The sequence below is a fragment of the Podarcis vaucheri genome (genome assembly GCF_965113315.1).
Source record: "Podarcis vaucheri genome assembly, chromosome: 1".
In the NCBI taxonomy this organism is placed as follows: domain Eukaryota; kingdom Metazoa; phylum Chordata; class Lepidosauria; order Squamata; family Lacertidae; genus Podarcis; species Podarcis vaucheri.
The window spans coordinates 28687198-28703980 of record NC_138759.1 but is presented as its reverse complement, the minus strand read 5'-3'; the positions used below and the strand labels follow the sequence as shown (position 1 = coordinate 28703980).

At 42.4% G+C, this 16783-nt stretch overlaps 1 protein-coding gene across 2 annotated transcripts in view; it reads right to left on the bottom strand.

Annotated features, from left to right (window-relative positions):
• Positions 1-5030: 5030 nt before the first annotated feature.
• Positions 5031-16783, bottom strand: part of STON2 (stonin 2) — a 69560-nt gene continuing 57807 nt past the window's right edge. For both annotated transcript variants that reach the window (XM_082232607.1, XM_082232608.1), the window contains 3 exons: positions 14645-16507; positions 9436-9638; positions 5031-8504 (listed from right to left, as the gene is read on the bottom strand). In XM_082232607.1, the coding sequence (XP_082088733.1) occupies positions 8421-8504; positions 9436-9638; positions 14645-16507 (2150 nt within the window). In that variant the 3' untranslated portion in view covers positions 5031-8420. The remainder of the gene's footprint in view (positions 8505-9435; positions 9639-14644; positions 16508-16783) is intronic.

Below are 16783 nucleotides of genomic sequence, written 5' to 3'. Positions count from 1 at the left end.
TTTAAAATCCACATTGCAGCATCTGTTCATTTTGGAATGAGCCAAAAAAATGCTCAAGTGAAGTGATTATTTCAACATACAATTACATTTCAAACTTCTTGTGATTTTTGTGAACAGAAATGTTCTAGCAACAGTGAATCTGTAGTTCCCCACTCACTAGCCCCCCCCCCAATTATACACCAGCAGGGATGGCTTGGGGTGTGTGTGGAGTTTTTAACTCTTGCTCCCCTATGGAAGTGTATTATTGGGGCACTATTAATTCTTGGGCCCCTCTTATTTTTAAGAAAGGAACCACGTGGAGTTGCAGGGTGAATGTAAGTACCTTATACAGACCATTGGGTCAGTGTTATCCACATTGATTGGCGGTGCCAAATGTGCTCACCAATACTAGAGCATATTGTAGTATTTAAATTTTTTTAATCTCACATGTGGAAGTGAAATTGACAAGCATATTTGCTTTGTATACATGATGTAATAAATCCTGTCTTTAGGCACCAGGCAAAAACATCCCTCTTCTCCCAGGCCTTTGGCTAATTAAGCAATCTCTGGTCTTTTAAACTGTGAGGACATTATTGTTTTTATTTATTACTATGTTATGCATTTTTGTGTTTTTATATTGTTAATTGACCTGTGATCCTCGGATGAAGGAGGAGACATCTGGTTGGAAGATGGACGATTGGTCCAATGATCTAGCAAAACTCTTGGGTCTTATGAGATCCGAAACAGATCTACCAAAAATGGAAAAGAAATGTCTGCAATGTTGATCCATTGGTATATTTTAGTACAGAGCAGATGTGAGGAACCTTTGGCACTCCTGGGATCAGGTGTTAAACAGGGTTGTGTTATCACCCCAACTCTATTTATTATTTTCATTGCCATGATCCTACACATTGTTGGAGGGAAACTCCCCACCAGAGTAGAAATCATATATCGAACAGATGGAAAGCTCTTTAATCTGAGTAGGCTGAAGGAAAGAGTAAGGTTACCGTAACTTCTGTCACAGAGCTTCACTATGCTGATGACAACGTAGTGTGCGCGCGCTCAGAGGATGACCTCCAAACCATCCTAAATACCTTCGCAGAAGCTTACAAAAAGCTTGGCCTATTGCTCAACATCCAAAACACCAAAGTGCTGCACCAACAAGCACAAAACAACCCCTCTGCAGCACCACAAATCCAATTAAATGGTGTAACGTTGGAAAATGTCAATCACTTATCCTACCTGGGCAGTTATCTTTCCACAAGGGCTGACAATTGATGCCAAAATCCAGTATTGCTTGAGCTCTGCGAGTGCAGCTTTCTCCCAATTGAAGTGCAGAGTGTTTGAGGACCATGACATTTGCAGGGAAACCAAAATGCTTGTTTACAAAGCTATTGTAATGGCAGCCTTACTGTATGCTTGTGAAACATGAACCACCTATAAACACCATCTCCAATTTCTCAAAAGATTCCATCAACAGTGTCTCTGAAAAATTGTACGTATCACTTGGAAAGACAGGCGAACTAATGTCAGTGTACTAGAAGAAGCAAAGATCACCAGCGTCAAAGCAATGATTCGTCAACATCAACTTCGTTGGACTATTCATGTTATCGTCTTCCAAAGCATCTACTCTATTTCCAACTTAAAAATGGAAGGTGTAATGCTGGTGGTCAACAAAAGACGTTAAAAGACTCTCTTAAGGAAAAACTTTTTAAAATGTAGTATAAACACTGACAATTGGGAAACACTGGCCTGCAAGTGCTCCAATTGGAGTAGTAGTAGAAGAAGAAGAGTTTGGATTTGATATCCTGCCTTTCACTCCCCTTCAGGAGTCTCAAAGCGGCTAACATTCTCCTTTCCCTTCCTCCCCCACAACAAACACTCTGTGAGGTGAGTGGGGCTGAGAGACTTCACAGAAGTGTGACTGGCCCAAGGTCACCCAGCAGCTGCATGTGGAGGAGCGGAGACGCGAACCCGGTTCCCCAGATAACGAGACTACCGCTCTTAACCACTACACTACACTGGCTCTTTACCAAAGGTGTCATTGGCTTTGAAGATGCTTGAACTCAGGACGAAACATGCTTTGGAAGGAACGTGTGGCAGACCCTCGCCATGATCAACTCCTGCCTGGAAACCAATGTCCCCACTGTGGAAGGACGTGTGGATCCAGAATTGGCCTCCACAGTCACTTACGGACTCACTGTTAAGACCATGTTCATGGAAGACAATCTTACTCGACTACAAGTGATCACCAAAGAAGACTTGGTATAAGAAAGACTCCTCAGGCACCCACTGTCTTTGTTTTTTTTTTTTATAAAAAAATTTTATTGCATTTTTTCCAGATAAAAGCAAACAATATAGAAGAATAGAGAAAACAAGAAAAGCAAAGAAAGAAAAATAAAGAAAAAAAACATATTATTTCCGAAGCTTGTTTCAGTCCACCAGCGGACTTCCCCACATCTCCCGCACAGTGCATTCTTAATAATAAATTTGTCAGCAAATTGTAACCTTGTTTCATATGTTTCTTTTGTACTTTCAATTGCATTTTAAGTTTAAATTACTTGATATCCAAATTACTCAATAAACACATATATATTATCCTTTTTTAAAAAACATTTAAACCTTGGTTCTTTCATTTAATATTATCTAATTTCATATATATTCCACTCTCATTGCTGGGGCTATCTTTCCAGATCGTACGAAATCCTAAAGTTCATATAACTTATAAAATTTTTGCAAATAGTCCTTAAATTTCTTCCAGTCCTCCTCCATTGCTTCTTCTCCCAGATCTCGGATCCTGGCAGTCATCTCGGCCAACTCCATATAGTCAATCAATTGCGTTTGCCACTCTTCCAGTGTGGGCAAATCTTGAGTCTTCCAGTGTTTAGCGATAAGAATTCTTGCTGCTGTGGTTGCATACATGAAAAACGTTCTGTCCTTCTTTAACACCTTTTGGCCCACAATGCCCAAGAGGAAGGCCTCCGGTTTCTTAGAAAAGGTGTACTTAAACACCCTTTTTAACTCATTGTAGATCATTTCCCAGAAGGCCTTCACTCTTGGACAGGTCCACCAAAGGTGAAAGAATGTTCCCTCAGCCTCCTTACACTTCCAACATTTATTGTCAGACAAATGGTATATCTTAGCAAGCTTGACTGGGGTCATGTACCACCTGTATCATTTTCATAATGTTTTCTTTCAGGGCATTACATGCCGTAAATTTCATACCCTTTCCCAGTCTTCAAACATAATGTTGTGCCCAATGTCTTGAGCCCATTTTATCATGGCTGATTTAACTGTCTCATCTTGAGTATTCCATTTAAGCAGCAAGTTATACATTCTCGATAATACCTTAGTCTTTGGTTCTAACAGCTCAGTCTCAAGTTTCGATTTTTCCACCTGGAATCCTGTTTTTTTATCCAACTTAACAACCTCGTTAATTTGGGCATAATGAAACCAGTCTTGCACCTTATCCTTTAATTTTTCATAGCTCTGCAACCTCCAATTATCTCCGATGTTTTCTATTATTTCCCAATATTTTGGCCAACCAGCCTCCATATTGGGTTTTTTGCGAGCCTTGGCCTCTATTGGTGATAACCACCTCGGGGTCTTACTTTCAAGTAAATCTTTATATTTCATCCAGACCATAAAGATTGCTTTCCTGACAATATGGTTTTTGAACATTCCATATGTTTTTGCCTTGCCGTACCACAAGTACGCATGCCATCCTAACGAATTATTAAAACCTTCCAGATCTAGGACATCTGTGTTCTCTAATAAGATCCAATCTTTCATCCAGCAGAAGGCTGCAGCCTCGTAATATAACCTTAAGTCTGGCAGGGCAAACCCCCCTCTTTCTTTTGCATCAGTTAATATTTTAAACTTTATTCGGGGCTTTTTGCCCTGCCAGACAAACTTTGAAATATCCTTCTGCCACTTTCCAAAACATTCCACTCTGTCCACGATCTGCAAGGTTTGAAACAAAAACAACATTTTTGGCAAAACGTTCATTTTTACAGCTGCAATTCGGCCCAGCAAGGACAAGGCACCCACTGTCTTTGGGGTCTCGTTTTAGGTGCAAAGTCATCCGATACATGTGCTAATAAAGGGATGTGCTTTTCCATGCAGGATGGCTAACCTGCTCTTCTGGATGAGGAAGGTGCCACCGTAGCTGCTCTTGCATAAGATTGTAGAGCAAAACTTTGAGAGCAACTAATGCGCAGCCTTGTTTTAAGCATGGACTTGTTTGTACATAGTTCAGTGTGGGCAGGGTAACCTCTAATCTGAGTTGCCACATCCATATATGCAGTAGTTGTATACAAATACAGCCCACGCCCAGCCCACAGACACCCGGTTAATTGCATCACATTGGACAGTGTTCTCGAAGCTACGAACATGAGTTTGACCAAGCTGCGGGAGGCAGTGGAAGACAGGAGTACCTGGCGTGCTCTGGTCCATGGGGTCACGAAGAGTCGGACACGACTAAACGACTAAACAACAACAGCAGAGTTATTGCAGCATGCTGCCTGTTTTCATTTTTTATTTGACCATGTCCAGCATAATGATTATACCAGGCCTTGTTTAAGTGAGGTGTCATTGCTCAAGCCTGCTTGCAAACCCTACCCTGTAATATCATATGTGTGGGGCAGACTGCTCAAGGGTTGGGAAAATGCACTCTGCATACACTCCAATGCATTTTCCTTTAGATGCAGAGGCTGAAATTGAGAACATGGTGACTTACAAGATAAGTCCTACTAAATTACCCCCAGCTACCTGCAATTAGGATTATAGTCTTAGAATGTCAGCTTTGAGCCAGAAAGGCGCAGATCCAAATCTTAACTCACCTATGAATTCAATAAACAGCACTCTCACCCTCAGCCCCCTTCCCTATTCACACTATATATGCTGTATAATACTATAAATGACAGTATTAGTAATATATTCATAGGCCACAGGGATGGGCTTTGGTTCGAAAGAAGTTTTAATGCTTATGCACTATGAATGTTGGATCTGTAGGTAGAATGCCAACACAAATAAATTGACTTCAATAAAGGTAGCATTTCGTTTGCTTTTATTCAACGGTTTCTCCCACAATGAAACTCAAAAGAACATTTCTCAGAGAAGGTTTTTTTTTTTTGGGGGGGGACAACAAAATGCCTAAAGTATCAACCAGTGTGTAGACTCTCTCATAGTACAACATCAAAAGGTAGAAACCTGTTACAAAATATGTAAAAAAACAACCAACCCACTCAATCACAATAGTGCAAGAGGTCATGAACAATCCGTCTGGATGGAGGCAGCAAAGAGCAGACTGAAAGCAACACAACACCCTTTTTATAGCAAAGAGACACAGTTTCTTTCCACAATAAATTAGCAGGGTATTCTATCAGTCCCTGCACAGCTGACAATACTGCAGAAGGAGGACTAAAGCCAAATGGTATTATATGCTATGTAACTTTTCGGAACAGTGGGCAGGATATTGGCAAGTCAATTGAAGGCAAATCTACCAAACGCAGATATAATCAGCCAGCTGTCATGCTCACTTGTGAGGACATAAACATCAATGATGTGTCCCAGCCTCTTCTGCTCAGGACTATAGCCTTGTCTCCTGTTCATTCTCCATTCAAGAAGGTGCTTCTGGGTCTTATACTACCCAGCTTTGAATTTACACCTGCTAACCATTACAAATGGCCTTGTAAGCCTAAGGGCTGTAGTGCATTCTACATAATGACATCTAAATGGAACTGGATGCACGGGACATGTTGAATTCGAAGCTTTAAGGTGTGAATGGAAATCTGGGCACAATTCACAAGATACCGATCGTTATCTTTAGAAACCTAATACATTGGGACTCCAAATATCTAAGAGATATCTTCACCCTTACCCATCCTGCTCTGCCCAATTGCTTTCTCTAAGATCAGCTGACTTTGTTCTTACAGCTCTAAGACCAGTTGTACATGTCCTTATATGTACCTGATGCATTTGTAGCATATTTAGGAACATAAGAGCCTGCTGATCTTAGCCCAGCATCCTATTCTCACAGGGGCCACCCAGATGCCTGAGCAAAACCCATGCAGGACACGCAGAGAAGTATTTTCAGAGACTGCTATGAAATAGCAAGGTCCAAGCTTTAGCATCCTCTGGAGTATCAGCTTTTAAGTGGGTCTAGTTCACATATGTTTATTTGATTACTTTATACCTGATGACTGCCACCTGCATAAGGAAGTGGACTCCACTGCAAAGCTTTTGCTCAGAATCTAGTTAGGGGCTATATAGATGAGGATTCTCATCCACCACCAGGTGCTGTAGATGTGATTCCTCTCCATGATTGAGCTGTGCATAATACGTTCCTCTTCGACAAACAGTAATCTTACCTATCACCTGTTGGGAAGGAAAAGGAAGAAGGCTGGATTTAGTACCTCTCTGTTTCTACCTCCCCTCCAAACAATAGGCATGTCCACTGCATTTTAAAAACAGCTCCACATGTATAGAGCTGGGTCTCGACTATTAACTTACAGGTGATGTGAAATGAAAATTCTCTCTGTGATGCCCATTAGAACACAAAAGACACCCTTTCATTACTCTCATCCAGTAATGAAAATGCATGTATAAACCAGACTTGGGGCGTAAGTGAAGGGCAGCATGGTAGTGTTTCTTTGGATTTGTATATTTTCAGGGTTTGGGGTTTTTCATCATGTTGTTTTGAATGTTCTTAGAATTCACTTCTGCACAGGGGTGAAACTTAAAGGATTGGCGAGGACCAGAGTGATGTCTGGTGATTTGACAGCTGGACAAAACAGTACCCACCTGCCAAAGTAGCCTGCTGGGGTGGGGGGAAACTCAGGATTCCCCACCTCTAATCTAGATAAAATTAGTTGTTTGTACAACAGCATCACATGTCCATGCCAATACACTATCCTCCATTTTGCCCATTGTGAAGCATGTTGACAAGGCTTGACCTTGAGCTCTTCTGGAATTATTGGGTTGTTGTTGTTTTAAGGTGCATGTGCACAGGTACAGAGATACCTGTTCACATTTTCACAATGTAAAAAGGTGGTGGTGGAGTGATTGAGAGAGATAAAACTCTCCCACATGGCATATATTCTGTTAAGCTCCACCCACAGGTGGAATAGCAATGAATATTGCGGGTGAAAAAAGAGGGATGGTTGTATATTTGTGTACCAGTTGTCGCACACACAACAAATGGATCTGAATGACCCAACTGCATGATAATGCCTCTGTGCTGAAGTCCCATACTGCTTTCCAACTCCATTTACCACCTGACCCTTGAACATTCTGCTCAGGTATATCCAGACATTTTCAAGATTATCTTTACAGTCATGTGGGGTGGGAACTTGGACTTTGTTAATTTTTGCACTTGTGTGAGACTATTGTAGACAGAGAATTCAAAGAGTACTGACAACACTGACTGCTATGCCATTATGCCAGTACATTATAAAGTAAGAATATCACACACAACTGTGGCACTGCAGTCTTTCTAAAATAAGATGTAGGTTTTGGGACAGAACATGAAAGCAGCATTGCCAACATCTACAAAAAAATAAACAGAGCACCTCCTTTCCCTATCCCTATCAAGAATATAAATTGTCATCTGTCAGAGAAGTAACCAGTCCACCCGACCATTCACTTGACCATTAATTTAAATGAAATTATTTCCTTCCAGTATCCTCCCAGTCAAGCCTGATCAAATATTATCCTAGTCCCCTCTACTGGCAGCTATAACTATGTCAAGTCTAAAGAATAATCCTGGCCCCGCTGTCAGTCTAAGTGAATAAAGGAAGCTTTCTGGCCACCAAAATCCAAGGAAATGTGCAATTTTTAAATGTTCTGCCTTGGAGATGATAAGAAGTGAAGGTCAATCCACTTGTCCTTCACCCAGTGGAATTCCCAGTGGTTCCGTCTACACTGGTGGAGAAGAAAAGCTGTTCAAATGTTTCACTAAGTGTCATGGACGTGACAGAAAACCCAAGGGATGCTGTGGTGCGTCTCTCATTCCTTCCTCCCCCTCAGTGCTTCTGCAGAGTACCTGGAAGAGCTCTTCTGAGGACTGAATTGCAAGAGTTCAGGTAATGTCAAGCACACAGTAAGGGGAGAAAGACTGTCAATAAGACTAGAGTTACACCTTTTGAGTTGAAAAAAAATACCATTATATCACTGTAAGAAGATTAGTGTCAGAGACGAAGGCAGGCTTGAATCAGTTGTAAGCCTATATACTATATGCTTAGTGTGCTTCTACAAAGCCACCAGTCTGCTGTAAACAAATCCCAAAATAGGTTCCTCTCTAAGTATAGACATAGAGGACAAGGAAACCCTATGGCGCTCCAGATTCTTTCCGGCTTTTCCTACAGCAGGAGCAACTTGCTGTTCCGTCTTCTTCAAGGCCTGTTGATTCTTCTGTTCCAACTGCAGATGGACCTTTTCTTTCACTGCACAGCACAGTCCTTGGGGTTATCAGTGTGTTCTTCCATCACATCTGGATTCAAGTTCTTCTTCTGCTCTATCTCCACCTGATAAGGAAGAGGAAGTTGGGAGTTGTGGGAAAAGAACAGTAAAATTTCTACATCTGCCAATGGCAACCTGCTCTGAAGCAGGGATGGGGAACCTGGCCCCTCCATCAGCTATTGTTGGACTTCGGTACCCATAAGCCTCAGTCAGCATGGGCAATGGTCAGTGACAATGGAAGCTGTAGTCGAGAAACTTCTGAAGGCCGTTAAGTTCTCCATCTCTGCTCTACAGTGAAGACAGTGGACATATACCCTTCTACACGAGACTCTCATCTGCAAAAGTGGGACAGATTCCAATCATAGCAACCCCATCAACCCTCATTGTTGTTGGCAAAATTGCAGTGGGTGAGGAGATTAGCATGGACTCAGTGTCATAATGTCCCATTTGATAGGAAGAACCCTCAAGCCTGCTGGATTGAAATCAGACAATGAAGGAGCTCAAGGAGGTAGGGACTTAGTACAGTAATCCCAGCCTTCCTTCTGCAACACCCACATCAGTGTTCTTATAGCAAAAATGGGAGGAGTATCTGATGTATTTCTCCTCTTCCTAGGTTTATGAACATATAAAGGTGTCTTCAACAGAGTTAGACCACTGGCTCCATCTCGCTCAGTGTTGTTTACTCTCAGGGGATCGCAACAGTTTCAGGCAAGAGATCTTTCTGAGCCCTACCATCAAATATCTAGAGTTGCCAAGGACTGAATCTGGGGCCTTTTCCATTCAAGACCTATAATCTACCACTGAGTTACAAAGCCTACTGTAGTTCTACTTCAAAATTTATGGTAGAAGACTTATATAAGACAACATGGAGAATCATGAATAGTCATTCACTGCAGTTCATGATCCTGATAGATATACTATAAAATAGTTTCATTTGCAAACAAACTAACTAACCCCAATTCACTTAATCCCTGGAAGAAAACTGCTCGCTCATACCTTGTAACTGTAATGTGCTGAATAGTTGACCCACTTCCTGACATCTGTCTTGCCTTCCACAGAGATGGACCGGATGGTGGCTTTGGATGCTGAAGTGGTTGGCATGTCAAACTCCACATCCACATAGCGGACAAAGTTAGAAGGCACTTCCCGGTCTGAGCCAAGTTCCAGGTGGCAGAAGAAGCAGTGTGGGTGACCAGAAGCTACAAAAGGGCAAAAGAGCATGGAAATCAAAAACTTTTTCTTTGAAATCAAGCCTTCAGAAGGCTTAGAAGCAGAACAAAACAGGAAAGCCAGCTTAATTAATTAGATGGTTATGAGTCAGAATGCTGTTGTCATGTCATTATTGAAAAACGAGAATCAAACTACTGGGGTTTCAGTATGATGTGAGGTTTCAGTATGATGTTACAACAGATTCTAGAAGAGTATTTAAGAACCTCTTGTAAAAGTAACTGAATGACTCTTCCATGCTTTATACCAGTCTGTTGATAAAACTATTACAATAGATACTGGAAGGAATCTGGACAAACTGTCAACTAATATTAGCTGATGGAATCATTTGGATCATACCAAGACATACAATATTATATTGTTTAAAGCTCTAAATCAGTAATGGGCACGCCCACACCCCTCTAATAGAAGAAAGACCCCACATGTTTAAAGACAAGTGTGAGCTTTCTAACTGTCCAATCCATATAACACTATTAAAGCTCGAAGTCCTATTGAAATCAAGTGGGCTTAGGCAAGATTTCAAAGAGAATTAAAACATTTATTTGGGGATGGGCTAGTTCCCACTGGCAGTATTTCTTGAGTCAAGTGCTGTGTTTTCATGTTTTGGAAATCTAGGGAACAGGAGCTCTTTGGCACACACTTCATAATGATGTAGGGATGGGGGGGGGAACCCCACTTGTTCACCAAAGAACACCACCAGGAGACAGATTTTCAGTGGAAGTGGCAGAAGGGAGCCTGCTATTTTTTTCTCCCATTTGCTCTTCCACTGTAACTCAATTCCCAGTTGCTTTTCTCCTGTGAAGCTCCAAATAAATGCCTGCCTTTGTAAATCACCCCTTTCATTGATACTTTTCAGGAAATAGTCAATTAGAAGATTCTTAGATGTGTAATTTATTGAACAAAAAGTTAGACTCAGTGTTTGCCAGCCATAAAGCAAAGTTGATATGCAAATATAGAAGAGCCTTAGGTGATTTGCCAAAGGTCCCAGAAAATGTTATTAGAAATCAGAATAGGGAAGCATCTTTGGCTGTTTACATCAGAGTTGAATAATTATTTTCTAGACCGCAGAGGATTTACACGAAAAGCGATGACAAATCTAGACAGCATCTTAAAAAGCAGAGACATCACCTTGCCGACAAAGGTCTGTATAGTTAAAGCCATGGTTTTCCCAGTAGTGATGTATGGAAGTGAGAGCTGGACCATAAAGAAGGCTGATCGCCGAAGAATTGATGCTTTTGAATTTGGGTGCTGGAGGAGACTCTTGAGGGTCCCATGGACTGCAAGAAGATCCATTCTTCAGGAAATCAGCCCTGAATGCTCACTGGAAGGACAGATCCTGAAGCTGAGGCTCCAATACTTTGGCCACCTCATGAGAAGAGAAGACTCCCTGGAAAAGACCCTGATGTTGGGAAAGATTGAGGGCACAAGGAGAAGGGGACGACAGAGGACAAGATGGCTGGACATTGTTCTCAAAGCTACCAACATGAGTTTGACCAAACTGCAGGAGGCAGTGGAAGACAGGAGTGCCCGGTGTGTTCTGGTCCATGGGGTCACGAAGAGTCGGATGAGACTAAACGACTAAAGAACAACTACAGAGAGCCCCATATACCCTTTAGAAAAGGCAATGAAGGCAAAGAAAAAACCCACATTGGGAAGTCACTGATTCAGTACAGCTGGTGCAGCAGTGTAGGTAAGTTTGTGGGTTGTAACTCTAGAAACCCCCCGTTCAAATCTTGCTGCACCCTTGAATTTACTAGGTGACCATAACAAGCCACACTAGGCTTAGGTCCCCAAATGCCTGCTTTAATGCCAGTGATCTAATGTCAGATTCCTGTTGCATCCAATATACAGGAAGTAGCCAGCACGTAAGTTGTGTGGATAACATATTCCAGTGCTGACTTTTGAATGATTCTCATGGATGCAAAGCATGTTTTTGTCTGTGACACCAACATTTTGACAAGTGTGTTCTGGAACCATTTTCAGACTAACATTATTTTGTGAGTAGGATTCAATCACATGGCAGCAAATTCAGGTTGCGTGATTGAAGTGAATTAGGTCATCTTGCACTGTAAGAAACCTGATTTGCAGTAAGGAAAGTGACAGGAAAACAAACTGGAAAAGGTGGAATAACAGTTGCTGGATGTAACACTATATGACCTCCCCGTAAATCAAATTGAATGCTCAGTTACGGTAATAGTGGATGTCATATAACCTCCCCAGACCTTGTGCAAGCGAAAACCTTGGCAGAGGCACAAAGTGTACGTCTGGGTAGAGCTGTTCATGTTCCCTCTTTGCCTTTTAGTATTAGTAACAGGAGTACAGGAAGATGTTTATTTAGAATCAGGAACTGGGTAGTATGGGAGAAGCATGTATGCCTCTGTATCTGGACTGTTATTGCTAATACCTCCTTATCTATAGTGTGGGCAGGTGAAGGATCAGTGCAGGTTGAGACATGCATGAACATGGGCAGCACAGATTAGAATGTGACCTAAACCTATAATCCTAGATATGTTTACTCAGATGTGGTGCTATTGAAATGTGGAATCTTCCTCTGTCAAATATATATTGTTTAAACTGGAATGTATTTATTTTTATGTGTGTTATATAAACAGTGTGAGCTTCATAGGAAAATGTGCTTTAGCATTTTCAGATTCAGATATTCAACATAATGCACTAGGGAGAAAGGGGCATTCAGTATTGATGAACATTGATTAGACACCAGTTTTCCAGTCCAAAGCTGTGGTTTAAGTTGTGCTGTCCTTTGAAAGGCATTGTATTTCTCCACAGTCAAGGCAGAAACTCCTTCGATGATTCAATGTTTTCTTAACACTCTTTGTTCGGCTTGCTTGTTGACTGACTAAAAAACACACTTTCACGCTGGAGCCCTGAATCCTGTCCAGTTGGGACTGAGACTCCTCACAGGCTGTAAACAAGGCTTGTTTTATCAGCCAGCATCAACATGTTGCTTATGAATCAGGGGACTGCGTTAGAAGTTACCAAGCTGTTCCTGGAACAGTCACATAAATGCTCCTCACCGAATCCAATTCCACAGCATAGGGCTGTTGTTGTTTTTTTGGACTGGTTCTGTGACATAGATTATATAAAAACAGCTGCCCCTCAAGCACAACAACAACAGACATCTGGGCAGTGACAACACTTGCCTTGTGTTTAGCAGGGGAAACTTTCACGCATAACTAAAGCAAGGCTTAAGTTGGGTCAATTTAATGAGATGCCAGAAGGACCCATTAGGCTAAGGCTATGTACACCTGCTTGGGAATATAATGGACTTACTTCTGAGTAAACAAGAGTAGGATTGCACTGTTTTTTTTGGTATAGTCATCACCTTCACATTTTATAGCAAAGCAGCCCAAATTATGTATACAAAGAAAGATGTAGCTCTGCTCATTAGTAAGGTAGTAAATCTGTGTCTGCGATGAACCACTACAGACTGCAGGTGGGGACTCACATGACTGACTCCTACCAATAAACAATGCCCCCTGAATTAAATCAGATGCCAGGGAGAAGGGTTTATTATAGCAACCCCCCTGCCCATCAAGCTCTCTGTGTTTGGAGGCTTTGGAATATAGGAGTTTTATTCATGTCAGCTTCTACCTGCAGCCTAAAGTGGTTCAGCCCAGAGAGGTTTACAACCTGTCAGAACAAGGCATAGGAAGAAGCCCAGCAGCAGATATGAAGGGTGCACAAGGTTAGAAAAATGGGATTCTGCAAAAAGCTAGGCATATGCCTTTTGGCTTAACACACTTATACCACAGCCAAATCATAATAGTGCCAGAGCCAATGCCTGAAAGCTCTGACTCTGAGCTTTCTTTCTTCCTAGATAGGAAGTTGCAAGGAAATCCTTCTTCCCCAACATATGCAGAATGTCAGTTTTGGTCTGTTGTCCTCTCGCCCTGCCCCAGTCCCATTTCAAAGCAGAGAAAAGCAAACAAACCAGCCATCGATGCAATACTTACCTTGTCCAGGACATACCCGGATTCTAACACCTGTTGTTCAGATTCCTTTTGATCAAGGTTGTTTTTTTAATGCTTTTATTGTCATTTTGATTATTGGATGTTTATCCCTTTAGTCTTTCTAACCTCTGCTGAATTAGTTTTTATTGCTGTGTCTAGTATATAGTTTCTTAATTTCTCGCTGGATGTTTCAGTTCACACTTGCCAAGTTGCCTTGAAGCTTTTATGTTGAAATGTGAGGTATAAAATGTTTTAAAAAAATAATTTCACATTTTCGTATAATAGGGTTTTTGTTTTTTGCCACAGCTTGTGATAGCAGGGAGAAAGAAAGGGATTGGAGGAGAGGGAGAATAGGCTTTGAATGGTAAACAGGATGAGGAGAAAAATGAAATACTGAGAAAAGAAGAGAAGGATAGTGGGGTCCATCCTGCCTTCTCATTTTTGATATTTTTACCTAAACAAGTATCTGGGCAGTTTAACTAGACCCTGTGCATGCGCTGCTAAGTTTTTCTTGCAAAGGTTTTTCAAACAAACTTCTCCAACAAAGTTTTTCCTGTATCACCTTATACATCATACATTTAAAGCACTCGTTTACCACTTTAACAGTCTTTGCTTCCCCCAAAGAATTCTGGGAACTACAGTTCCTTAAGGGTGCTGGGAATTGTTGCTCTTTGAGGGGACTCCTATAAACTCTTGGGGTAAGCAGAGCCAGATTTTGGGGGATGGTGGGAAGAAAAGCAAAACGAAAAAAAGGGGAGGCAATTAAGAACCGTGAGAAGTGATATTCAATACAATCAAGTACTGCTATGTTTAATTACCACTATTACTGTTGCAAATTTTCATATCTTCAAAAAATGTAATTACTTCGCTTTATGCAGGCATTCTGTTTGCACCTTCTGACAGAACACCGTTTCATCCATTAATGTTGCACGTTACTCCAATATGACCCAGCACCCAAAATACAACTTTTCCCAGTATTATTACCCAGTTGCAGCACAAGTACCCACCAGAGTTTTTGTCGGGCAGCCGATTTATCCTCCACACGATGGAATTAAAGGCATGCTCATATTTGGCAGTTCCTAGTGTTACTCTCATTACTGGCTCAGAACCGGACACACTGGTGGATCCAAAGCTGGCGCTTTTGTTCACCTTTGCTTTCAAAGACTTTTCCCCGAGGACACTATCTCTGCGGAAGTTTTTCACCCACTCCTGTGGCACTGGGTAGCGGACCATCACATTTTCACAGGGAACCTGAGTGAGAGGGTCTCTGTTGGAGGAGAACCCTGGAGACATCATCAGCCAGCTCTGGAGCTCCACCTCGGCGCCGTTGATGCTAGCTGCAACCCTCAAGGTGAAAGGCAACGTCTTCTCAGAAAACACGCTTCTGAAGCGCATCAGTTCAAACCTGCAGGCATCCAAGGGGTTAAACTGAATGACGCGGGTGCTGGCGAACACCTCCTCCTCCACGCAGGAGTGGAACTGGCAATTGTACAGCTTAATCCACTTGGTGGTGGTAGTGGGCATGATGTCCTGCCGTGAGACGATTTCGTTCCCTTTGACAAGGACATCGTTGAGACCCAGCCTGCATTCTGCTAGGCCAGAAAGGAAAGTGAGAACGTGCACTCGGGTCAACACATTGTGCTGCAAAATCCTATTGTCTCTTTTGGCCAAGGTGCCATAGAACTCATCCTTTACATCCACAGTGATTTCCTCCTCTTGGTAGTTCAATCCCACTGTGCTCAGGTCTGTCGACGAGGCAGGCAAATCCATTAGTGTATCCTGGACCGCCCTGATGAAACTGAGGAAGTCTTCATAGCTGGTGGTACCCAGCTTGATAACCTGCTCCCTCTCCGCTATGTGAGAGACAGCAGGCTTTGGCTGGTACTTCCTCTTTTCCTTGTAGGTGATGCGGTCTATCCTCACACTGTGTATCCTCCCATTCTCATCATAGTTCTGGAGTTTGGGTTCTGAAATCTCATGGCTGATGTCAAGCTTGAATTCCTTGAAAGGCTTTTCCAATCCCTTCTCGTAAAAGAGCTGCAAGTACCGGCTCTCGGTCAGCTTGACGTAGATCGGCCCCCAGTGTCTAGATGACATGATGTTCTTCTTTTCTGGTATCCTCAGCATCATTGGCCAGCCATCTTTTCGCGGAGGTGGCCCCAGAAAGGACACAGTGCTATATAGCTCAGTTGGCACTGTGGGGTCGTCGTCAGGCAGAGTAGGACTGCTCAGCTGATCTGGGTCCCCGATCTGGAGTTGCTTGAGCTGCTCGACAGCATCTCTGTGCCTGAGGTGTTTACTTGGCTCATTAAAGCTGATGCAGTCAGGCTCCTGATGGAGGATAATGAGGGAGTCTCTCTGGTTTCTGCCAGAAATGGGAAAGGTTTGAGAATGCCTGTCCCGTTCTTCAAAGAAAGAGCTGAACGGGTTGATAGGAGAAGGCTGAACGTCTCTCAGAGATTCGTCAAGGAAAGGGTTAGTCGCACTCCAAGGGGGGGTCCCACTAAACGAAGGCAAACTGGTTATTGAAGAAAGGTCTAGTTTCTGAATTTTAGGGAGGTCAGCCAATGCACTTCTGGGGCGTTCCCTTTTCTTAAAGGATGAGGAGAGGGTAAGAGGGTTCACATCTGTGATCTGTGTTGTTGTGATTGCTGCTGCTGCAGTTGCTACTAATGGTGGGGAATCTGCTTTTACGGGGGATAAAGTGGATGGAGAATTGCAGCTGACTTCATTGTCATCAAAAGTCACCCAGCTGGGGAAACGAGCTGTTGTTGGGGTTTCACTATGGCCGTTTACAGATGTGCTATTCAGCTGCCAGCTGGTGGCCTCCATGCCTAGCTCTTCATCTTCGAGAAGGGATGAGGAATTGTCTATATGGAGAAATGAGAATAAGTGTCAATCCTAGGATGCAAGTTCTAGGCATCATAGTACGTTTCATCATGTCTACAATGGGCGGTATACAACTAAAGAGCTGTGCTAGCACAAGGATTAGCACTAGCACAACAGTATTTCCTCCTCTCCTCCACCCATCTGCATCCCACACCATCTCTAAATTTATTAAACAGCCCTGTTTAGGGAAGCTTTTAATATTTGATGAATCATTGTATTTTAATATTCTGCTGGAAACTGCCCAGAGTGGCTGGGGT